At 38.8% G+C, this 26035-nt stretch overlaps 1 protein-coding gene across 2 annotated transcripts in view; it reads left to right on the top strand.

Moving 5' to 3' along the window:
- Window positions 1-234: 234 nt before the first annotated feature.
- The window catches only part of DNaseII (deoxyribonuclease II), a 70828-nt gene continuing 45027 nt past the window's right edge, over window positions 235-26035 (top strand). For both annotated transcript variants that reach the window (XM_083127472.1, XM_083127470.1), the window contains exons 1-3: window positions 235-368; window positions 21157-21337; window positions 23304-23544. In XM_083127472.1, the coding sequence (XP_082983598.1) occupies window positions 271-368; window positions 21157-21337; window positions 23304-23544 (520 nt within the window). In that variant the 5' untranslated portion in view covers window positions 235-270. The remainder of the gene's footprint in view (window positions 369-21156; window positions 21338-23303; window positions 23545-26035) is intronic.

The following is a 26035-nucleotide window of genomic DNA, read 5'->3' as shown; positions in this document are numbered from 1 at the left end:
ACACTGGAATTCCCTCATCCCTGAGGACAATTTGGTAAACGTGCAAAGCTCAGTTTCTTTCCATACATGCTCTTATGAAACATGCACGACATCTGTGATATCAGCGTTTCTCGCACTTCCCCATGTTGCGCCACAAAATTTCGCGGCTTCAAGAACCAAAAGAGCAGACGCTAAGTTGACCAGCTGCATCAGAAACGGACAAGACGCCACCTTGCGGGAACCTAGGGCGGGAAGCGCGTGTTCACGAGTCATTTGTCAGAAGGCTGTGAAATGGGAGAGTATTGCTTGTGTTTGTTGTTTTTATTGTCGGTGTCGAGCGTGGAGCAGAAACTACAGTGCAGGAACGAGAAAGGGGAACCTGTGGATTGGTAAGCGCCTTTCTAAATATTAATGTTAATCAGATTCAAGACTTGTCATACCATATTCGGTTCTTATTTGTTGTCAACGCCTTGCTGTGTTTACTCGCGTGTTTGGCGGCAGCTCATTTCAGTGTTGCCAGTTGTGAACTTGTGATGATTTTCACGGAACGGAACGTGGTTTGATTCTTGAGCCAACGGTCTCGGGGGTGAGAGCTCAACTCCTTGGAATGTTCATTATTGGTAGGGGCGTGCGGGACGGAAGATTTTTAGTTGAAAAGGTTTTTTTTAAAAAAATCTAGGTGTTCGTGACGCGAAATTTTTTGCCAAGAATGTGAAAAATCTCGAATTCTACACACTATTTCCCTCACATGTTTTGCATTAAATTTGTTAATTTCAAGGAATTTCAGATATGTACAGTGCAGAAAACACGGAGAATTAACCAGTTTTAGGCATTATAATTTGGATCTTTCCTAATGCTCGGGCCTCCCCGATGTCAACAACAACCTAATGTTTGGGATCCCGAAATATCGGGAAATCATTTTCCGAAGCCAAGATCCCAGTGACGACTTTTTGGGATACCACTGTCTGATCGTAACTAAAAATGGGACATCGCCATTTCATAAATAATTTTGATCTACCCGGTCATTAGGCCAGTGGCGTACGCAAGGGGGGGGTTACCGGGTTTAAACCCCCCCTTGAGCTTTTGAAATATTATGGAAAATGCTATAGAAAAAAATAAAAATGGCTAATTTAACACAGTCAATGATCTGCGACAGTAATAATAATAATAATAATAATAATAATAATTTGAATTATTATTCCCATGCAGCATGAAGAAAAACACAACATTCCAAACACAATCTAAGCGGCCGAAAAGTTCAATTTTGCAATTTCTTTGCAAAAAGTCGTGCAGTGACTCTCGCGAGAATTGTGAAAATTCCTTGCTTCGTCGCAGTGTGCCGACCTTATTGCAAACGTTCTTCCCGGTACTGATTTCACATCCCCTTGTGAACTCTCAAGTGATGCTGAGTCTACATCCACATCATTACATAATGTTGAAGAAGTGCTTTGTGAATCACCTAGAACCTAGAAGTGATAAATGTGTTGGAATGTCTATAAACTTACTTTTCAACGAAAACATAGACTCAGTGGAATTTAGCAACATGTATTCTCGCGCTTCATCATCATCCTGGGCGAGTTCCATAGGTAAAGGTAATGTAAATTCCCCCGTGCATATAGCACCGTGCCATGAAGGCACACGTAGTGGTGTGGTGGGCCCCAAAGATTCTCGATCTCGAACTATTTTGCAGGTGAGGTGTCAGCACCATGCTCCGGCAGCCTTCATCCCTCAGGGTTGCTCTTAGGTACCCATTGCTATGAGGCTGGGTGCGGAGACAAGGCTGGATAAATTTCAACCAATTCCGGGAATCGAACCCGGATCTCCCACGAGGTTGTCAGACTAGACCAGCGCGGCTCCTTGAATGAGTTTCATATTTCGATTATTTCAATAAATTTAATATATTTGCTTGTTTTTATGGATTTTCTTCACACTTAAAATGTCTCACTTATCATATACAAATAACCGTTGACTAGACAATTATTTTGTAACAAAGAAACAAAAGAAATGTATTGTGTTCTATTTCTTTCATAAATAGCAGCTGCATTAGTAGTAATTATTAGTAGTAATTAAACTAATTAATTATGATAATTATTAATTAATTTATTATTATTATTAATTAAAGTATAATAAAACAATGGTAATGTGAATTTGTAGAAAGTTTTCGAAATAACACCCCCCTTGATGAAATCCTGCGTACGCTACTGCATTAGGCCTCATAAAGCGACTTCGAGGATCACCTAACCTTCAATCTGGGGGTGACACTGGTTGACAAGCGCGTCGGAATCCTGTGGTGACCACACCACATTCACTATGGCCGATATCGACAATGTGCAGGGGCGCTACTTCCACATCCCCTATGTTCTTACATGGCATGATGCAATACATAGGGGATGATAGCACACTGGCGGATCCAGAGATTGCAGTTGGGAGGGGTTATTTTCAGACTGGTTACTCATCTCACCGAGATGAGTAACACAATTCTAACCTGTGTAAACAATACCTAGGTATATTCCGTTAGCAGGATTAGCTTTTTTGGGGCAAAAATAGAGGGCATGGGCTGGAATAGATTGTTATTACTGTGTGTCGTTATTATTATAATTGCTCCCATTGCCACGGCAAACTGAACGATCAGCTATGAGGAGTAAAATTAATAAACAAAGAAACAAAAATCCATTTCTGCAGTGGTGTCAGGTTTGATCCCCTTTTGAGGCTCTTGCAGAGTGGTTCGGACTCAAATTTGAACTACATGACGAAGGTCGGGTAGTATCGGACCCCTTAGCTTTTTTCAAGATTTCGTTTGTTTTGAACAGCTAAAATTAATTGAATTACACATTGCACGAAACCATTCTTATTCCAATCCATTCCTTGAAACACTTTGTTCTGAAAATATAAACAGTTAATTTATTTTGCGGTTTCCAAAGTCGTCGTGTTTTTGTACTTTTGATATTTGGAGAATACTTGGTTCTCGAAGTGGTTAGCACAGCGCGCTACGATGCCAGGGGTCCAGGGTTCGAATCCTTGCCTGGGCATGGGTGTTCTTTGTAAGTGCCCCTTCACCAATTTCATCCTATCATCGTCGCGATTAGACAAAATTGACAGAATAGTGACGCTAAATAACAAATATCAAATCAAATCAAATACTTGAGATTTTTATGAAGGCAATTCTTGTTTTCATTAATACAGAACCGTGAGATCTTCATACATACATTTGTCACGAATTCGCGTTTTACTTCTATTGTGTCATGGAAATATTTCCTTACCTGAACCATAGCTAGAGATATCAGGACCTTGAGCGACAATTTTGGTACTCTGACCCCATGCTGTTACTAGTACGAGGGTTGCTATTTATGTATCCGGAATAACAAACAAAAAAAAATATGTATCATTGAAAATGTTTTTTGTAGCTTATTCTTCACGTACGGGAACAAAAAGAAATCATTGGGTGCTAAATCAGGGCTATACGGCGGATGACCAATCAATTCAATGTTTTCACCGCTCAAATACTGAGTTGTTTGGACCAATGTGTGACAACTCGCATTGTCATGGTGAAGAATGGTTCTGCGTCGCTGGTTGTTTTTTCTGATTTCCCCAAAGACTTCTGGCAAACAAATCAAATGGTTGTGTACCGTTCAGAATTGACGATTCTCTAGTGGCACTGTAGCCACATGTTCATTTTTCTCCAAAAAACAGACGACCATTTGCTTCGAAGTGCTTCTTGCACGAACAACTTTTGTTGGGTTTGGCTCATTTTGGAACACCCACACCGTCGACTGCTGTTTGATTTCGGGCTCATATACATAGATCCAGTGGCGATCCCTCCATGGAACAGAGGGAACAGGCTGTTCCCTTCTACTTATCGCCCTTCTTAGCTATTTAAATTATCTATAATTACATAATAAGAACACTTCTTTCTTCCGAAATCAACACGCCAAAGAAAAACTTTCACCGTGACTGGACGTTTGTTTACTTCACCTACCCTCGTCGTCCCATCCTCTGCTGTCTGTTGCGGAGTATTTCCGACCACGCGCGAAGATAAACGATCCTCATGGTGCCGCGGAAGCTGAACTCTCTAGCTGTTCCCTACGAGAGACATAGCGAATTCGTTTTCCTTCGAGTTTTTGCTATGTGCTAAATTTTAATTGCGTCGTAGTGATGGTTTTGAGTGTAGTAAGTCTATAGTTTCCTAATCTCATTGCAAAATTGCGTCTGTCATTCATAACGAACTGGAAAAATCTTCTATAGTCTAAGCGTCTGCTAAATGCCTTGGCTAAACGCTGCGAAATAGCTTCCGAGGGAACAGCTCGCATCCACCTGTTCCACCAGCCCCAAGACGCACGCAGCGGCAGGACAAAGCGAATGTTGCGAGTGTTGTATGATCGACCGGCTGAAGACGAAAGATTTTAGTTCATTGAACTTTACTGAAAAGACAGCAAACCAACACCTATCCTAACCGAATTAAAAACTAAAACTAAATCGTACACAAGGCATTTTCAAACAAGTTACTACAACTCTGTAACTGTATACTCTTCCAGTGGCAAATTATTGTTGTCCTTGTTTGTTCCCGAGAAGGGAGTTTGGAACAGTTCGGGTTTTGTCACAATTTCTACAAATCTAGTGGACGCATGGACGTCCACAGGATTTTTTCCAGGGAAAGCAAGGGAAGGCATTTTTTCCAGGGGGGGCAAGCAAGGTACCTTTTCCCCAATAATAGTGTTGTACCCGAAAAAAAAAACATTGCTTAAATTTGAATTTATCATATTCATGCAATAATTAACACATATTATTGTGGCTGAAATGAAATTATATGTTACAAATATATAATTTTTGGTTGACTTTCATTTTCCGGGGGGCGGGGACACGGCCCCCCCTTGCCCCCTTCCGGACGCCCATGAGTGGACGTCATGAAAAAACTCGGCCATCTGATTGCCATTATTGCATTGAGGACGTTTGAATTACAATGCTCAACTATAAAAAAAATGTCAACTTAATCTACAAATAGAGAGATGAAACCGGTTTCGACAAAACATTTTTTTTCTCTGATCACTCATAAATTGCTTTTATTAATGTTTCCTATGTTGCGCATCAACAATTTTGTTTTTAATGTTTTCTTTACATTTTATCATATTTGCTTTAACATTGGTATTTTCATAATTTTAACGTGCTTCATGTATGTGACTTCTGAAATTTTTTAGCATATGTTTCGTATGTTTATTTCGTTCATTTCAACAAGGGTTGAATTTTCATTGGTCTACTGTATTATATTACGATAGGTATGGGAGGGGAGGGGGCAAGTGCATGTCACCTGTTCCCCTGCCTGATTTAGCACCGCACGCCACTGCATAGATCCAAGATTCGTCACCTGTGTAGATGTTACACACGGCTTTTGAAGCACCACGATTGTATTTTGTGAGTATTTGTTTGCACCAATCGACACAAGCCTTTTTTTGAGCGATTGTCAAATTATGCGGGATCACGCGAACAAATCTTCTTCACGGTTAAAAGTTCATGCAATATCTTATGTATGCTAGTCATACTAATGCCCAGGGATGTCTCAATCTCACGATATGTCACATGACGATCTTGCATTATCAGTTCTCGTACAGCATCAATGTTTTCTGGCACAACAACCGATTTTGGACGGCCTTCTTTAGATTCGTCCGTGAACACCGGCCGCGATTGAATTCACTATACCAGTGATATACAGTGCCTTTAGATGGTGCGTCATCGCCAAAAGTCGACGTGAGTTGATCGATGCACTGTTGTTGAGACAATCCACGGCGAAAGTCGTAGAAAATCATTGCTCGAAAATGTTCTCGAGTTAATTCCATTGTTGGCCTCCGATGAAATTTTCAAGTCCCTGTAACAAACAAAAATAACATCTGTAAGCACAACGTTCTGGGTACATATAACAGTTGGGCTGAAAAGTTCGTAGGCTAAAAAAGTAAAAAATATTTTTTTTGACAAAATTCGATTTTATTATTCAATATAGTTGCCTTCGAGGGCGATACAACGATTATAGCGGTCATACAATTTTTCGATGCCATTTTTATAGTACGATTTCTCTTTAGCCTCAAAATAGCCCTCAGTTTCGGCGATTACCTCTTCATCAGTGCTAAATTTCTTTCCAGCGAGCATTCTTTTAAGGTCTGCAAACAGGAAAAAGTCACTGGGGGCCAGATCTGGAGAATATGGTGGATGGGGAAGCAATTCGTAGTCTAATTCATATAATTTTGCCATCGTTTTCATTGATTTGTGACACGGTGCATTGTCTTGATGAAACAGCACTTTTTTCTTCTTCAAATGGGGCCGTTTTTTCGTGATTTTATCCTTTAAACGCTCCAACAACGCTATGTAATAATCGCTGTTGATGGTCTGGCCCTTTTTGAGGTAATCGATGAATATAATACCATGCGCATCCCAGAATACTGATGCCATAACCTTGCCAGCCGACTGTTGCGTCTTTCCACGCTTTGGATTCGGTTCATCACGTGCAGTCCACTCGGCTGACTGTCGATTGGACTCTGGAGTGTAGATATGGAGCCGTGTTTCATCCATTGTAATATATCGACGGAAAAATTCGTGTATATTACGGTTGAATATCGCTAAACATTGCTCCGAATCATCAAAACGTTGTTGCTTTTGATCGATTGTGAGCACGCGCGGCACCCATTTTGCACACAGCTTTCGCATGTTCAAATATTCATGCACAATATGTCAACACGTTCCTTTGATATTTTTAAAGTCTCAGCTATCTCGATCAACTTCACTTTACGATCATTTAAAATTATTTTGTGGACTTTTTTGATGTTTTCGTCGGTAACAGCCTCTTTGGGGCGTCCACTGCGTGCATCGTCTTCGATGCTCATTTCGCCTCGTTTAAATTTAGCAAACCACTTCTCAACGGTTGATTTTCCTGGTGCAGAGTCCGAATAATGTTTATCAAGCCAAGCCTTGGCTTCAACAGTATTTTTTTTCGCCAAGAAGCAATGCTTTATTAACACACGAAATTCTTTTTTATCCATTTTTTCACAATAACAAAAGCTGCTTCACTCACAATGCTATATCTCACGAACTAATTATCCGGCAGCTGTGAAATTTATACACGTATCTTTTGAAGGTTAGTACTAAGTAAAAATCACATGGATTTAATTCTAGTAACGCCATCTATGAGTCAGCCTACGAACTTTTCAGCCCACCCGATACCATAGAAATGTCCAACTTTACGATGGAGATATTAGAGTGTTGCCAGTTCCGAATACGTAAATAGCAACCCTTGTATTAAAAAAGAGAGAGAGGCAGAGAGGAGTGTGTGTAGCAAATTCACGCATAACAGAGGGAAGGGGAGAAATCGAGTAGGCGAAGCGAAGCAGTACGTACTGCTGCAAACAGCTGGTACCTGAAGTCGCGTTTCCCCATCCAAAGTAATTCCTTTCCCTATCACGCGTTCATTGGTTGAGCCCTTTCGAGTCGCTACATGCGCGGAGGACTTGTTTTCGTTCGCTTGCTCCACAGATTCCTGGGACAGAGTATAACAATCGCGTAAAACACTAACTTTAGGCATAGCCCATATCAACTCACGTGCAATTTTCGGCAAAATATTAAAATGCTGTATCTCTGGAACGGTTCAAGATATTTTGTTGCTGTTTTTTTTGTATTTGAAATGATTAAAATGATAAACTCCGTTTTGAAATATGTGTCCAAGTTCTCTTGCTGTAGTCTTCTGAATTTTTTTTGAAAAATCAAAAATAATATTTTTTTCAAAAATGCCAATCCAAAAAAAAGATTTTTTTACTGTTGATCAGTACCATACAGTACTATATTCTCTGAAAAGGAGGACTTCCACTTTTGAGTTTAACAGGTTTTATAAACAATTGAAAATTTTACCATACATTAAACCAGTTTCCATTACCACATTCTCACATATTGGTCTCATGAAATCAAAATCTAGTCTTATTTGACATGGCATTTTAATTCTTCATAAAGATAAGTAACAGACACAGCTTTGAAAACATATTAAAGCTTCCAAAATATATGTGCAAGTTCCAAAACATATTACAGGTTCCAAAGCATACCAATTTTGTGCACTCTGCTTAGAACTTAAATTAGCAATTCAATGAACTAAAAATTTGTTCAACTGCATCAGTATCTTCCTTTGATATTGAGTGATGCCTTCCTGTTGAACCAATAGGAACTGGGGAGATTCCCCTTCTCTGGAAACTTTACTGTTCCTGCGATTACAGAGAAAAATTTTCAGTCTTGGCTGTGACGAAGCATATGAATAGCCTCTTATTGAGGACTGGGTGCAATGCAGTGAATGTCAACACTGATGGCATGAAGACCGGTCAAGCTATGAAGGCTTTGAACTATTGAAGTGCGATTTATACTGACGCGCAATCTTTCAGCACAGTTTGCACATTCCTAGAGGACAGTGCCTCTAAGATGGCGCATTTTTCATCTGCTGAATTTTTTTTTCAAGACCAGCATTTCCTTGTAGTAACTTTTTCGTATGTATTGTGCTCTTGAATATTCTTTAGTAAAAAAGTTTTGTTATTGGTCTCATACTTGTGTATCTAGGGGAATAAATACACTAAGTGTATTTAAATGTATTGTTGGTCCTTACTTTATGGTCACACTGTATATGACCCATTTGAGTAAAAAAAAAAGGACGCGTACTTGGTTTTATCACATTTATTTTTAACGTCACGAAGCTCTTTGTGGGCATATTGTATTACACTCTTAATTAAAAGCTTGTATCATCTGGTTTCTTACACCTTTTCAGAAGGTAAATGAAGAGAAATGTTATTTTTCATCTAATAACAGAATCTAGTGACCTGGCGCCGGAGTTGGCAACCCTGTGAAGAAGAATGTAATAAATGGAAGGAGAGAGTAATTGCAATAGTCAAAGGTTAAGCGGAAGGGTCTTCCATTTGCCCTTTGGCCGCTCTTCTTTATAGCAAGAAAGTGTTCTTTTTTGTTTGGAGAGAGAGAGAGAGAGAGAGAGAGAGAGAGAGAGAGAGAGAGAGAGAGAGAGAGAGAGAGAGAGAGAGAGAGAGAGAGAGAGAGTGTAGCAGTCCTTCTTTCCTTTGCCTTTCAAGGAAAATGGAGGAAGCGAAAGTTAAATAAAATACCTTCTTTGCCCTTTTAAGAGGTTATTTGAAACATTTTGCTCCGTTTTCCTTGCCCTTCCACAACAGTTTAGGGCAGAGACCAGCGCAGACCTGTAACGAGAGATTTCTGCATCCGGGGCGAGAATATAATTGGCGCCCTTCTACCTAACTCACCCCCTTTCCCCCGTTGATTGGAACTAACCTCTTTCTCCTGGTTTGAATATTCACTCGTAAATAGGAACTCCCTGTCTCCGTAAGGAATCTACACAGATAATAACAAAAAAATAGACGACAAACAAATTTATTGTACTTTTGACTTTTGCAATTACTATCTCCTTCCATTTATTACTTTGTATTTTTCACAGGGTTGCCAACTAGATCCTGTTATTACGTGACAAATAACAAACACCAGAACCAAATTTCTTTTAGTAATCGTGCACATTTGTTTTTTTTAGAATTACCAAAAGTTTTGTTCAAAATTACCAAATTTAGTAAAGGCTATCACATTTTTTGATTGCTGTTACCAAATACCTTCACCAAAGATGTTGTTTTTTTAAAAAAGTTCAAACCATTTTCTTTCTGTGCATAGCAAAAATTATATGAATATTGTCAAAAGTGTGCGTGTTCATCTACAACAAAATTCATTTGTTTTTTAACTGTAGCAAAGTCCACTAAAACAAAAATAAGATTTTTGATTTGTTTATTTCTCTCGTCTATTGGTAATTTACACTGCATTACTGTGCAGTACAGTAAACAGATGACTGGAGAAATGACAATCCAAAATTACCATGACTTTTTTTTTTTTTAAGTACTAACGACTATTACATATTTAACCATATTTAATGTAATTTTAGTGATTCGTTTTTTTTTTTAAAAAATGGTGCACACATGTGCAATTTATAATTATCTATCTTTATGCACGATAAAAGCACAGACTCAAATTTAACTTTGTAAGTTTTTCTTGTATGTCTCAATAAAAAATACACATATAGCACTTTCACAAGGGCCAGAAAGTCGAGCTCCGTGGTATAGGTGTAGTATGTCTCCATATTTAATCACGGCAGTATGTATCCACATTCTCGACATACGAGAATCGGAGTGGTTAGGTTAGGTTAGGTTAGGTTAGGTTAGGTTAGGTTAGATTAGGTTAGGAGTGTTCACTGGTGATAACTAGTCATGTTCTTTGCAAACATTTTCATCATTTTTCTAAAAGTCCTGATTGAGTCAGTTTTCTGATTTTCAGTGTTCAATGAACTCTTCTAACCTACCCTAACCTAACCTAACCTAAGTTAAAGTAAAATGAAGAAAACACAAAAATGAAGAACTTCCTACCTATTCAAATGTGGAGACATACTACACTTATTGTCTTTCTTCTTCTTCCAATGTGGAGACATACTACACCTATACCGGGTTCCGTAGCAGAGTGGTTAGCACAGCTCGCTACGACGCTAGGGGCCCCATGTTCGAATCCGGGCCTGAGCTTGGGTATTTATTCTCTGTGAGTGTCCCTTCATCAGTTTCATCATAGTATCACTCACCCTGCCTCCCAGATGGCGTAGTGGTAACGTCGTCGCCTTGTAATCAAGGGATCCCGGGTTCGATACCAGGTGGAGGCACATAGTGGTTCGGATCCCACTTTAAACTGCAGGCCCGGTCTCAATTAGCCTCTCTGTTCACAAAGTGGACCTAAAAAGAACTGATTACTCATCCTCATCGTCCTGATTAGCCAAAGTGGCAGAAAAGCGATGCTAAATAACAGAAATCACAATAGCTTTTTGGTCATTTCTGGCTAATCGCGGAGTTGAGGATGAGCGGTGATATGATGAAATTGAAGGGCCGCTCATAAAACAGCCATGTCCAGGCGGAGATTCGAGCCGGGGACCCCTGGCACCGTAACGCGCTGTGCTAATCACCCCACCACGGAGGACGGAAGCAACTAGAGAATGATGCAATAGAAGAAAATTTCCCCCATTTCGATCGTGAGCATTCAAGGTTCTGTTTGCATAATATTCATGCGACAAGCAGGTGGCAGGTAAACAATGGTTTTCCAGTAGTCATGACTGCACAGCACAGCACGGTGGTATCAGATAGACGCAGGACATGTAAATTGTGCCCTTCTGCACGACACTTTCCAAGAAATAACTTGAGTTTCCAACTGGGAAGATCTCCTTAAATGAGAAAATTTCACATTTACACATAAAAGTTGTTTACAACTCATTTGCCATTTACAAGGAAATAAAGTACTGATCTTTAAGCCTTTCACAACACTCATTGTTCATCATATCCTCAGTAGGAATTCGCCGACTCAGTGGCGGAGTGGTTAGCACAGCGCACTACAACGCCAGGGGTTCCAGGATCAAATCCCGGCCTGGGCATGGGTGTTATTTGTCTGTGAGTGTCCCTTCATCAATTTCATCATATCATCACTCATCCTCATCTTCGCGGTTAGCCAAAAGAGGAAGAAAATCGACGTAAATAATACAAATACTTTATACAAATTCGCAGATATTTTGAGTTTTAAGCTTTCTATCATGACCATTCCGTCATTTCTTTGGTAAAAATTCATATAACAAATTATCGATGTCTTGATTTACATTAAAAATCAAGTACGCTGTCATGGCTCGGGTGATTAACTTTCGGCCATGGATTTGAGAGATATAATCCGGACAAATTTTACGCATTTTTAGCAGCGAGGCGAGTGTCCAGAAAATGACATGGAATGGACGATATTAAACGAAACAATTAAGTTAGATTGTATATAATATACAGGCCGCAATATGGAATAAAAATGTACAAGTTTCTAAAAAGTCCTAACTTATATGTATCTGTCCACTGATACTGAAGAACTAAGCTACAATTAGGTCTGACTTAATTAGTTCTAAACTACTTTGATTTCTGTGATCAGTCCATTTATTACTCATCATCCCCTACCCCCCAAAAAAAAACCTCTCTCACCTAGATATATGAGACTGAGGTGCATAAAACAAAGCCTAGGTTTGATACATCATTTTCTTTGTTTCTTAACCTTCTCATTGACCCATCTTCCTTCTATACGCGTACTTCCTGCCTTTACCACATTCACAACGCTTTTTTCACTAGAAAACTGTTGATACAGGCTGTTCTTATATACAAAATCAAGATTAAATGCTTTTACAATGGTTTGCATATGTCTGAAAGTAAGTTCAGGGTTTAAATTTTACGTCCGACGATAATGGACAGTATTTGCATTTGATAACACAAAATTCTGTCCCGCACCGTGCCCATGCGAGGCGAGGAGGGACAATTTGCAAATGGTCTTTCTTGCTGGGGCAGCTGCCGATCACTGTTGCCAACTTCGCTCTTTTGAAGCCAGATCTGACTCTTTCATGCACTCGTTTGACTGTGAACTGTGGCACCCGCCCTCTGCCCCACCATGATGCCACCACTGGCTCCGGCCCATAAAAAACAACCTTTGCCATGAGTGTACGATACGTGATATTCATATATAGGCTGCGTCACCCACCCCCTCTTTCCTCCCCAGGTATTTCTATATATAGCGCTGTGGCTAAGGTGAAGCTTAGAAATACTTCTTTATTCATGGGCGAAGTTCAGCCTGTGGATGACAATATTGTTATCCAGGAATCCTTTATTTTCGATTTCATATGAACATCATTGGATTATTGAGATGGGTGATGCCGCCAAATCTAGGCGGTGAAAACTAAGAATAAATTGCCATCACTTTAAAGCTACCGGTAATAGCAGCGCCACCACCCCTCTGACACCTAAAATTACCCTAGGAGGCACTTTATGCAGCCTTAGTTAATCTAGCTCCTTGAAAGTCATCTTTTTAGCTCTATTAATGGTGATATGTAGCTCTCTTATGCACCTCAGGTTTGGCAACACTGCCAGGATGGCCGTATGAGGAAAGGAGAAATGCATTAGGTTTATGGAACCATTATTTTATTCGTTCTCTCGGGAATATCAAACATCCAATGTCGTAGAAAAGTACATGGACGGAAAAGGACACGTTGAACCATGTCATAGTAGAAGGAAAAGTCGAAACTCGCATTTGATCAGCCGTAATTTGAAGTTGAAGTTAATTTCCCATAAGGAATACATGGGTTTCTGAAAATACTTATTGGCCTAATCATATTTTTCAAGCATCGTGTCTGGCTTACTAATCAACTTGAAAAACAGTTTCCACTTGCAACATGGAGAGAAATTCATACTCTCTTTCATACTAAACCCTTTTTTAAATAGCAGTGCCCAATCCGACGATATTGAAATAAATACACAACTAGAGTGCGCGTCAAATCTCCTGCATATGGCCTTGAACGGCTGAACAGCACCAGCGAATCACAGGCGTGCGGCGTTGCCTAGTTCCGTGCCAAGGCGTTTTGCTCAACCACGCTGTCTCTTTTCCGCGTGAGATTTCGACATGGCACCGCTGCAGTGCGCTGCTATTGGCAATCGCCATATGCAGGAGATTTGACGCGCACTCTAGTGCGTAATTGTCCCTCCTCGCCGGAGTTCGGGCTACGGTGAAGCGTAAAAACGTTTCTCCTGAGATTTCGGCCAGTTTGTGGGACCGGTAACTACCCACCATTGCGAGGAAATTGGGAAGCTACGAATGAGTTGCGTAACCGGTCATGGAAACTTATGACAACAACGACTGGTGGTTCGTCGTTCTGACCACACGTCACCCCGTAACTGGTTGAATGATCTCCCCCCCCCCCTGCGAAGGTATGTGGGAGTGAGGCCAGCAGTCGGTAGGTAGGCCCTGACCTATCAAGTACAGAACGGATGTTCAAAAAATTTAAGATATTCCTCAATAATACAATCTTTTCTGGAGTTTTTGTATTGTTACTTTCACTTTTACTGTCGCTATTCATTATGAAAATTGATTCAATTTAGTAATTATTTAAAAGCATGAGTATGAACACGGCAAGATTACAATCCGCTAACGATTAATATACGCCAAATTTCCGATCGATTATTACAAGTAAGTTTTCGGATTATCGACGGGTACCTCTAACTGTCGATAGTAATAGTAGTTTATAAGCGAGTCAGATGAATGTAAGATATGAGGAAATACGTTACTAGTAACTTCCGGTTTAAGATAAAACATGCAGGAGCGTTCTGCGAAAGCATCTTCTCCATGTATTCCGAGCTGTAAACAAAAAAAAAAAAGTAAATTTCTACTCCCTCTGTCCCATAATTATAGTCCGGTATGCCAAAATGGTGACGTTTTATTTATGTTCTTTTGGATACTTGATCGGCAAATTTGTACTGATCCTTGAGTAATAACGTTGTATGACTCATTCCCGTGTTTAATTTTCTTCTTCTGTATGCACCAATGTCTCAGTTTGCCTATCGCACAAATATTATGAGACAACAAACAAAAGTGTACCGGAAAATAATTATGAGACAGAGGGAGTAGTTAGGAGCAAGCAAATGGAAAATATCTTGCTTCCTCGAAAAGCGGCCAAGAGATGAATTCAGTTTAATAAAAACTGCCTCATTGCAGGACACTCTACTGTAAAACATGACGTCACTTGTGGCGGCTGCTCTCGTCTTATATCGGAATGTATTTGGCTGAATTTCGCGATCTTCATTGATACAACATATATAAGAGAATTAGCAGGACAATATGGGGGCCAGGAGAGAAAAAAAAAAAAAAAAAAACAGGTCTAATATGGGAGTACCCGAGAAATACGGGTGGGTTGGTCACTCTGCTCGTGGCAGGACATGACAAACAACGTTGTGGAGCTTCGCAGACTAACTCAACATTTTAGGCTAATTAATTTCAGATAATTAGTATATTTTTATCACATTTCAAATTTCTTGTTTTATTTTGTAGCCATTTTCAAAATATTTTTTCCAGTCGAGACATAAACATAAATTCAAATGTGTAAAATCTCACAAGCAATATTATAATACCATGTTTATTATTATTATTATTGTATTTATATATTGTATATTTTGAATAATAAACAGAATAGAAAACAGAAAAAGGCGAGGGAACCGTTTAAATTCAGGGAAAGTGACGTCCTGGTTTATTTAAAGGCACCAGGACAGTAAGCGCATACCCTCTAATTTATGCGGGTGGAGGCGGGCTTACTTCGGGGGTTCCCCCCCTTTTGATGAAAAAGAAATTTGAGACTCCCTTTGCAGCTAAGAGACCAGGGTGTCTACAGTTGTACCGTGAACAGAAAAACTTCAGCTAACTCGCGAACTTTGGTGGACTGTCATTTGTCTACTTCTCTCGCCCCTTCGCTTGTGCCCGAGTGCCCTCGTATTCCCTTCCATGCTTCGTTAAAAAATCAACAACGTCTCTGCTTTCACTGTGTACGATTTTCCCCTTCACGATAATACAAAGACATGGCACTGGATAAAGGTGACGATATGTTGAAGCAGGGTTGTTAAAGGTCCAGGAATTTTAAATAAATTCAATTCCGGTCCAGGAGAGAAAATCAGCAAGCGTAAATGGCTTCTGGACCGTAAAGAACCTTTTTATCTGGAAAGTATTTCAATTCGGTCCAGGAACCTTTTTCCCCGATCAATTTAAATACGGTCCAGGAACCTTTTTTCCGGATGAATTTAAATACGGTCCGGTAAACTTTTTTTTTTTTCGAACCAATTTAAATTCGGTCCAGGAACCTTTATTCCAGGATAAAATTAAATACGGTCCGAATCAGTTTAAATAGGGTCCAAGTTTCGTATTGAAGTGAAACAATACGCAACTTGGATCGAATATGGACCTGACGATAAACAATTATCCACTTATGAGCATGAAAGACTAATCCAGGTGCTGGCTGTCTCGAGAATCTAAGGCCGTGTCCGAATGGTGCAAGACCGTGCTTGAAGCGAGCATCCTCCGAGTATGGTCTTGGAGTGAGGTCTTGAAGTTGTGGACTGGAAGTGATAGTCTTTCGAATTGCACTTCGACTGCAGCGCCAAATACGATCAGTAGATAGAACTGAGGACGCGTTGTTTCCCTCGCGTTTTAAACACTTGTTTATAACCATATAAATCACATAGCATTTTCAAATGTTCGTACACATACATTTCCACACAATACGCAACTTGAACCGAATTTAAATTGTGCGAGAAAAAGGTTCCGGTCCTGCAGCGGAACCCAATAGAACGCCGCGCATTGGCAACGCAGGCGCAGGGTAGCATGGCAAACAGCTGATTGCATCACCCACGCTCCCTTCTCTCGTTTAGAGTCGTATGTATTCTTTGGAGTTATGTACGACTCTTGAAAAGAATCGGTAAATTCGAGATAAGTGACTCCGCTTTTCTGCTAAGGACTTGACTTCAAATAGCGCTCTTCAGAGCAGGGTTTTTAAAGGTCCAGGTATACCCATAAATTCTAATGTGTTCTATTGGGTTCCGTAACAGGACCAGAACATTCTCGCACAATTTAAATTCGGTCCAACTATAATTTCAATAACTAACTTGAATCGTATTCAAATGGGTCCAGAAAAAGGTTCCTGGACCGAATTCCTCGACCTTTAAGAACCCTACTCCAGAGGAGTAAAATAAAATAAAACTTTTTTGGAGTTACGTTCCTTTGGATACTTTTAATGTGGCTCTTGAATGTAATGAGGAATTGCTGATACCTATCTATGTTTATTCTCAAGCTACAGGGAGGTGGTAATCATGTTTGTCATACGACCCACTTCATCAAGAAGTCCCATTCCTTGCGGCTATCACAATTGCAAAAACCTGAAAGAACCACAAAAGCTCGTGGAAAAATTTCATGGAGTTATGCATTTAAGTTTTCCTTTGCAGTATGCCCCCTGTGGTACAATGCAACAATATTGTCCAACGTGATGTCACGTTTGAGGGAAGAAAACAACTTTACGACGCCCTAACACAGCGTGGAAACAAAATATGTAAAAGATCTGGCGGTGATGTGTCAGCAAAGTTTGCTGTATGTAAGATAGAGTTCGTAGATACACAGAGGTTGTTTACGGCTGCTGATGCGTAATTTCCATCGAGTCAGGTGCCGTGGAATGCGAAGTTAGATTGTCTTTTCGTTTGTTTAAGAGAGATTGCGCAAAATGCCTTTGTCAGGATGCGCTGAGAGTGCGAAATACGGCAACACGTCTTGTTTGTCAATGAGTTCGAAGTTTGCTAATTTCCCCCCTTCTTTACGCGATTCAAAATTTGCATCTAATCAGTTATAAAACAAATAATAATATTAATAAATAACATAGTTATTATAATTATTATTATAAATAATAATAATATAATTTTAAAATAAACCAATTTTACTCTTAATGTATTATTATTATTATTACTATTATTAAAAATATATCCTTGTGGAGACTTTTCTATTCGATTCTCCAGATCCTCCAGCACAACTGTATACATACGTATTTTTACATTTCACACATGTACTGAAACGTATAATTATTACATTTTGTTTTTAATTTTTACACACCTCGTTTAATCAAAAGGCTTAAGGTGAAAGTTTCACTAATACAATTTATGTTGTTTGACCTTTCACATGAAACTAACTTTTGGAATTTTGAAAACTGGGGGAGCAACAAAACCTGGTTCCTGAATTGTACACTAACTTTTTTCGACCTAACGCAATTTTTAATTTGGTTATTCCTTTCGGATACTAACTATCTGAGCTTTTTTCCTGTTATTAAAAATAAAAATAACAAACTTCCTTTTTTTTGTAACTTGAGCGATGCCAATATCGAGGGGGGGGGGTCGACGGACCAGTTGGACCCCCTTCCGACGCCCATGCCATAGTGTGTTCTGTCCTTGGTAATTGAATGGGGCTGAGGTTATAGATAGAGACGTCTTCCCTCTATCGAGAAATTCCTGAACTAATACAGATATATCTAGAAGTTAAAAAAAATATATACAATTTAAATCAAACCTCAGTTTAAACCTGGCTCATTTTGTGGTTAGTTATACCCATTTAATTAAGATAATTTAATTAACTTAGGATTGGGCCTTTCTTACTCGGACCCCTCAGGTTAAGCCAGTACGCCCCTGAGCATGTCATTGAACGGCATCATATCATGCATGCAGACAGAAGCAATGCAAATATGTATCTAAGCGGTAACATGCGCGCCTTAAGTGTTATTTTCCTTTGAACTTCGCCGCTCTTTGCTTAGAACGTCAGGCATACTCGACCAGAATTTCCAGCACTGTTTTAGCACTTTTAATTTTTATAGACTTGTGAATTCACGCACTATTCCGTTCCTTCAATTTAAACAAACTGTGTCTGTGTGAATAACGGGGTCCAAGTGACGCCATCTTTGCAAGCACAGTGTACCAGAGGTATCTGACAAAGACAAACGTTTTACTTTGCCATGGACAAAAAAGGTCACCTTATCCATCCTCCCGTTTGTACTTTAAAAAAAAAACCTACTTATTCTTCTCTATTTTATTGAGCCAGAACTCTTTTCTCTGCTTATATAATTTTTATTCTTTCAATTATCTTAACTCTGTTTCATAATCTTTTTGTTCATGACTACTTACTCCCTGATAATATATTTTACCTGATTATTTACTCCCTGATAATATATTTTACATGATTACTTACTCCCTGATAATACGTGTATTTTTTACATGATTATTACTTTCTAGCTGATAATATCTTTTACATGATTATTACTTACTAACTGATAACATCTTTTACATAATTACTTACTCCCTGATAATATATTTCACATGATTACTTACTCCCTGATAATATATTTTACATGATTACTTACTTCTTGATAATATATTTTAGCTACATGATTATTACTTACTCCCTGATAATATCTTTTAGCTACATGATTATTACTTACTCCCCGATAATATCGTTTACATGATCATTACTTACTCCTTGATAATATATTTTACATGATTATTCCTTACTCCCTGATAATATCTTTTACATGATTATTCCTTACTCCCTGATAATATATTTTACATGATTATTACTTACTAACTGATAATATCTTTTACATGATTACTTACTCCCTGATAATATATTTTACATGATTACTTACTCCCATATAATATCTTTTACTTACCCCCTCTTGTTGTCTGTCTAATTTTTCCTTTATCTCTCTCTATATACTATATTCTCTATGTCTTTAGCTACTTCATTTCTCTTTCTATCTCGCTTTCTTATCTCTCTCTCTCTAGGTTTTTCATTTCTCTTCCTCTTCTCCTTCTACCTCGACTCCTTATTTCCTTCTTTCTCTCTCTCTTTTGCCTTTATATTTCTCTTTCACACTTCTTCATTCTCTCTCTCTCTTCCCTTCTCTCTCTCTCAATACGCCTTCCTTTTCTCTCTTTCTTTCTTGCTACTTATTTCTCTCTATCTCAGTTTCTTCATTATTTCTCTTTGTCTTTTCCATCTAATTTCTTTCCTTTCCTTTCTTTCTCCCCCTTTCTACGTCTGGCATCTTTAATTATCTTCCTTTCTCTGTTTCTCTCAACTTCTTTCGTACCTCTTCCCTAGAACGTTTGCTTCTTGTGATGACATGAAAACATGATTTCAAAATATCTCAGTAAAGAACACAACTTTTCTATTTTGACCCCTCTCTTCTTTGGAAACGGTTCTGTGGGTGTCCTCGTCCACTGTCCAAAGAAGTAGTAAAATTTACACGTATTAATTCCAAAAATGTTTTTTTTTTTTAAAATCATAATACTAACATTATCTTTTCTAAGTTTCTGAGGACCATATTTTCATGCATTTTTGGGGATATTACTTTTTTTAGAAAATATGGTGTAAAATGAGGTAGCGGTGTAACATCCTTCACCAAAGCCATCCATTCCTGGGCGCTTCAATGAACATTACTAGTATTCAAGTTCATTAACTCTTTTTAATACCAATTGTAACAAATGTTGTTGGTGATCTTTGCTTGCAACATATTTTACAACCATCTAACTAATGTTAAAAATGACCTTGACCGTTTTTAAAGTATTAATAGTCATTATACAGTTGCCCCTCACTGCGCAAATTAAGAGGGGGGATGCCACTCAGTGGCGTACGTTGTGATTTCATTTCAGAGGGTAGATATTTTTGGGTATGCAAATTTGTATGTTACTAGCCAATAAAATAAACTAGGGGGGATAAAAACATCCCTGGTAGGAATAAAAATTATTTTATTTTGCCGGCGATAAAATTCATTGTGGGGGGGGGGTCCACAGCATCCCCCCCGTTAATTCGCACACCGGTTGTCCTAATTAATTAAATTTCAATGATTCAATTTTTACAATATATTTATCGTGCACGTAACTATAATTTATAATCAGTTTCTGTCTTTATGCATTATGAAATATTCAAATTTAAATTAAAAAAACAACTGTTTTTGTAAATTAACAGACTTCATTTTGACGGTAGAATACACGGAATTTTACGGTAATTCCTATCAGTGTGGGTGATCTTCTACTATATATATAAATGTATATTTGGTTGAAGCTTTGCTGCTATGCACCAGTTACATTTGTTTTACATTTTATAATTTTACAATTTCATACATTTTATAATTTTACAATTTCATAATTTTATAATTTTACAATTTCATAATTTTATAATATAATATTTTCTCTCACAATATAGTTTTTAAGTACATATATTATTTTCTTCGTTGGGTTCCTCAAAAGTGTTGACAAGGCGTATGCGCCATTATATCCTGCTTCTTTTAGATCTCTTAAGAAATAATCACGCGTAGTTACATTAAGGCGACATTCAAATATAATGTGATCAGGTGTTCCTTCAGTTGCACCACACTGACAGATTGGGGATTGAACAATCTTCCTAGTATACAGGTCTTTAGGGGCTAGGGTGTAATTTAGCCGACATCTAAGAAGACTTGTTAAAGAGTTTCTTGAGAGGTTAATGTCTTGATACCAAGGTTCTTTAGGTATAAGTGCAATGACGGAGCTGTGATTTATGAGCTCAACAATGAGTTTGCTTGATTGTTCCTGCAATTCTATATTTATCTATTGTTGTTTCCATCGAGATGATAACGCACAATCCCGGGAGCTATTTTTTTGCCCATGATGGCAGTTAGTAACGGGAAGATTATTACATGTATAACAGCGATTCTCCTTTTTTCAGGTTTATTTTATATAAGCTACCTCGACTGGTAAAAAGCGAGAACAAACTGATAAGGGATGGAGTGGCATATCTCTATTTCACACCGGATAACCCCAAATGGACGCTGTCTACAAAATCCATCAACAGCACGCTGTCGATACCCGCCCTGACTCTCAGCCCACTGTACAACAACACCTACAATGTGAGTAAACCTTTCTTTTTTTTCTAATTTAGCGATTTACATATTCACATGCTTGCTTACATGCTCAGAAAAGGCCACGTAGAGTAAAATTCAGTGGTGAATCTTCACATGTTCATGAAGGTTCACAAAATAATGGTGGGGATGGTGGGAATAAAATTATCTTCGCGTTTAGGAGGGGTTGGCCCCGGGTCTCCATTAATAACGGTCAAATCGGGATAAAATTGGATATCGGATAATTTTTATCCAGACTTCAAATATCCGCATATACGAATTATCCGGACACCCGAATTATCCAGATATTCGGATTACCCAGATATCCGAATTATCCGGAACGGATATCGGATAATTTGAAATCCATTATACGGATTTTGTGATCATACCTAGTCTCCGCCTGCAAAAAGAGATCTCTGGGAAGAGAAAATTCAAAAGGGATAGAATAGATATTTGAAATGTGATAAAAATATTAGAAATACCAAACCACCTGACATAACGTGTCATAAGAGTTACAAATAAAATTATAATTATATGTATATCGGTGGTCAGTCCCCCCCCCCGGTGGGAAGAAGGGGGCTACTGCCATTCGCATACATAAATCCTGTCCTTTTAATTTCTACTAAAATGCTACATTATTTCATTTCTTCCATTTTTATTATCTGTACTTTTCTTTCTCAGTTTATTTTCACAAATATATTTATATTTTTCTTTTTCTAATATCTTCTTTCTATATTTTGACCTACCTTTCTATCTCTTATTGTTTCTTTTCCTTATTCTTGTGTTCCTTTACATGTTTATCTTCAGTTCTCTATATAGTTCCCCTCTCAACAGCTTTTCTTCTCTTCTCTGTATCATATATTTTGTGTTCGTATTCTAAGACGAACCGCACGTTATTCTTCCTTAATTTGTCCCACAAAAAGCTCTTGATTTAACGCTGACAGAGAAGTTCACTGACTTTCTCGACAAGGACGTATTCAGAGGGGATCCAGGGAAAAGAAATGCGACATAAAATAAGGTATGTCAGACTTAAAGGCACACATGTGCAGACGTAAGAAGGCTATACGGAATGTGATGTGATCAGCACGACGCTCTGGAAAACTTAAGTACCCATTAATGGATGTATCCCAAAGCCACTTTATATGAATGCCTGATGTTGGCTTATATTTCTATTATACACCACCTATTTACTTATTCATTCAATAATAATAATAATAATAGTACATAATTAACAACGAAATATTATATGAAATATTTCCTTAACCAAAGATAACTTCTTACAAAATACAGGGTGAGTCGAAAAAAATATACAGTTTAAAAGTTTTACAGAAACAAGAGTTTTAATAACATGGAAGAGTATGTCATGAAGTTTACATGGCTCTAAGTTACAAATGTTCTGTGTGTGACCTTTTGTAACACGACAGATATCAATGCGATAGCCCAGTTCGCCCCAAACACGTCTTACCATGTACATGTCAACAGTTTCCTCAAATTTCTTGCTCCAATAGTAGATGGACTGCCTTGGGGGTTCTTGTTTGCCATACCGTGTTCTAAAACGACGCTGTATGACAGTAACAGAATTTGTTGTTGCAAATTCAAGCACACAGAAAGCCTTTCCTACCTGGCAAAGGCGCTAACGTGATGCTGACGTCACGGAAAGTGGAGATCAAAAACTTGAATACTTTCTCTACAGAACAGTACTAAATGCTTCCTGATAAAACAAACAGTTTTCGATTTGTAAACCATTTAATCTGTCTATTTCTTTTTGGCTCACCGTGTATATTCCTAGACATGTACACGTACTGGTCTTGAAAGTACAATAAATTAAGAAGGTGTCACACTGACTTATAAATGTATTAGTTCGGAAGCAACGTCAATTGTGGCTCTTCCTAGTAAACTTTCTATAAGTGCCTATATGTTTATTGTGATTATTTTTGAACAGCAATAATATAAATGCTATTTTTTACTCGTCCAGGGGCTGGCGTCCATCATGTACAACGACGAGCTTCCCAACGGCACGAAGTCTGAGTCCAAAGGCCACACGAAGGGAGTGGTGGCGGCTGACATAAAAGAAGGATTCTGGTTGGTGCACAGCGTCCCACATTACCCTCCGGATCCTGGCGTATCAGACACCTACGCGTATCCGAAGTCAGGCTGCAAATTTGGCCAGACTTTCTTATGTATAAGTCTGGAGGGCTCTTCCATTGATGCTGTTGGTAAGTGAATATTTTTTTCTTTTTCTCGTGTTTGGTTTTGCAATTAATTCTGTTCTCAACACACGAACTGAGTACCGCATACACAGGACGTTAAGGTGCGTATACATGTGCGAACCGAACCGTTCGCGAACCGCTTGTGAACCTCTTGTTCTCACTATTGGGACGTGGTTTTCAGCGCCGGGCGAACTGCTTGTGAACCGATCGTGGCGATCCATCTCCTGTCGGTTTTCTGACGAACACAAAGGCGTTTTTTGGTCTGCTCGCGAACTTCCAGATTTTCTATTGGTTTTGTTGCAGTTTTTGATGTAATTATGGAGTGGTCAGAGGAAAATGCACAAAAGCTTATTGGTATTTATGAAACCAGATCTTTACTCTGGGATCCTAAACATAAGGACCATTTCAAAAAAATAAATTAAAAGAAGATGCCTGGAGGGAAATAGGTACCGAGATGAATATTTGTGCGGACAAATATGACTTCAAATCCATCATAAGTTCCGTACCAGTGCGTTTCTTATACAGGTTGGTGTGCCACCAACGTCGTTGTTTCCTCTAATTCTTGCACAAACTATAGATCGACCACAAGGAAAAAAACCTTGGGACGAGAAGTCACCGCGCAGCGTTCCCTTCTTCCCTCCACCTCGGGCCATTAGGAAGCATGGTCCACTCTCCCCCTCCCCTACTCGCGGGGGTACGGTGCACAGGAGCCGTGGGTCTGCGCAGGTTGTTTTGCTCGTGGTTCCACTATAGTCATCACTAAAGCCGCACCACTCATCATCAAAATCGCATACCTACTTTTCCTCACGCGAAGACATGATGACAAGATGAACACTGAACAAATGATTGCCTGTGGTTCGCGGTTTCCCATGGATCGTAGGAAGTTTGCTGGTAAGAATAATTTCAACGAACGGTTCACAAGCGGCTCGCAAACTGTTCGGTTCGCACATGTATACGCACCTTTAGATTGCTCGTGCAACCGCCGCAAGCTCATGCTGGGCGTCCGCGCCTGACCTTGAGGAACCTTACCCCGAGCTACGAGCTCTCTGTTGCGTGTGAAATCGGACTCCCTGCTTAACTTTGGTGCCTGAGATTTTTCACATTCTTCTTTGTTTTCATGTAATTTCTTAGGACATTTAATAATAATAATAACAACAACAACAACATTCCGCCTAGATCGCAATCGGTTTTATCTTTTTACTTGTTGTACTTGTTGGGACATGAACTAAGTTAAATACATAGATATTAATAATAATTTAACATACATGCCACAGGAATTGTATGTATGTGGTCAATATATTATGGAAATGAATATTATCAACACACAGAAAAATATAATTTTTGAGCGATATTAAATTATACAGGGTGTCATTTTAATGGCGCCCACGGACCACGGAAACGTATAGAGGACATCAAAACAAACAACATTTCTCAGTAACATTTTTCTCGTTGGTGCATCATTTCGGTGGTACAGCCGTTCAAAAAAGACCGTTTTGCCGCCTGGATGCTGGCAACCCAACACAACATTTTATTGCATTTTTGACGTCATATCCCGTCCTGAAGCGATGCGTTCCAGGGTTGCCAGGAACACTCATATTCTGTGAAAAATGACATAGCTACAATCAGCCACATTATGTACTGTGAAAGAAAACGAGAAAGCACGTTCTTTAACCTAACAGGAAGTAAACAAACGACACGAAAACTAGTATAAAGAAAATAGAATTCAAGAGGAAGTAGTCATATCGAATTTTGTCTCAGCTTACATGTCAAATATTTGCAAATCTAGTTACCAAGTTGGTATCTACAATTTAGTCTATCCACTTCGTCCTTCTGATACTAGTTGTCTGTGACGCATTGAACAGATGACAACATAGAAATTAAAGAACTCAAAATTCCAAAGGTAAGCAACACATAATATAATGTATATTCAGGGCATTATGAGGCAAGTGGCAAAAATGGTTGAAATAACAGGGATATAAGTAGTAGTAATACAAGCTCTCCGACGACTGTGTTTATCTATGCACCGGATACACATGTAATGTAATAGTTTGCAACTGTGAACAGGACAGTATATTCGCTACTGATTCATAATTAGATTGTTACTGTAGTTGTACGTCTTTTAGCCGTAATGTAACAACGTGAACCTCGGATACTTCCGTTATCAGCACAAAAGCACCACAAGGCATCTGGACACAATCCTGTAGATATCAACCTTGCAACGAGATTTGCAAATATTTGATATGTAACTGGGCGTAAACAGCCACATGTAAGCTGTAAGTCCAATAAAATGTATTTTTGTTGATATTTGACATGTAGGCTGAGACAAAATCCGATATTGACACTTCATTTTGAATACGTTTTTATCATTTCTCATATCGTTGGTTCACTTCCCCCTTCCCCTGAGATGACTGCTGACCTTCTGGCTGGTAGGCTATGATGTTCGGTCTACTGGACGCGTTTCTCGCTTCGTTTTACACTTAATCATGTGGTTGGTAGT

The sequence above is a fragment of the Lepisma saccharinum genome, chromosome 8, assembly GCF_977018435.1.
Source record: "Lepisma saccharinum chromosome 8, izLepSacc3.1, whole genome shotgun sequence".
NCBI classification, from domain to species: Eukaryota; Metazoa; Arthropoda; class Insecta; order Zygentoma; family Lepismatidae; genus Lepisma; species Lepisma saccharinum.
This window is presented reverse-complemented; position numbering and strand designations above follow the sequence as displayed.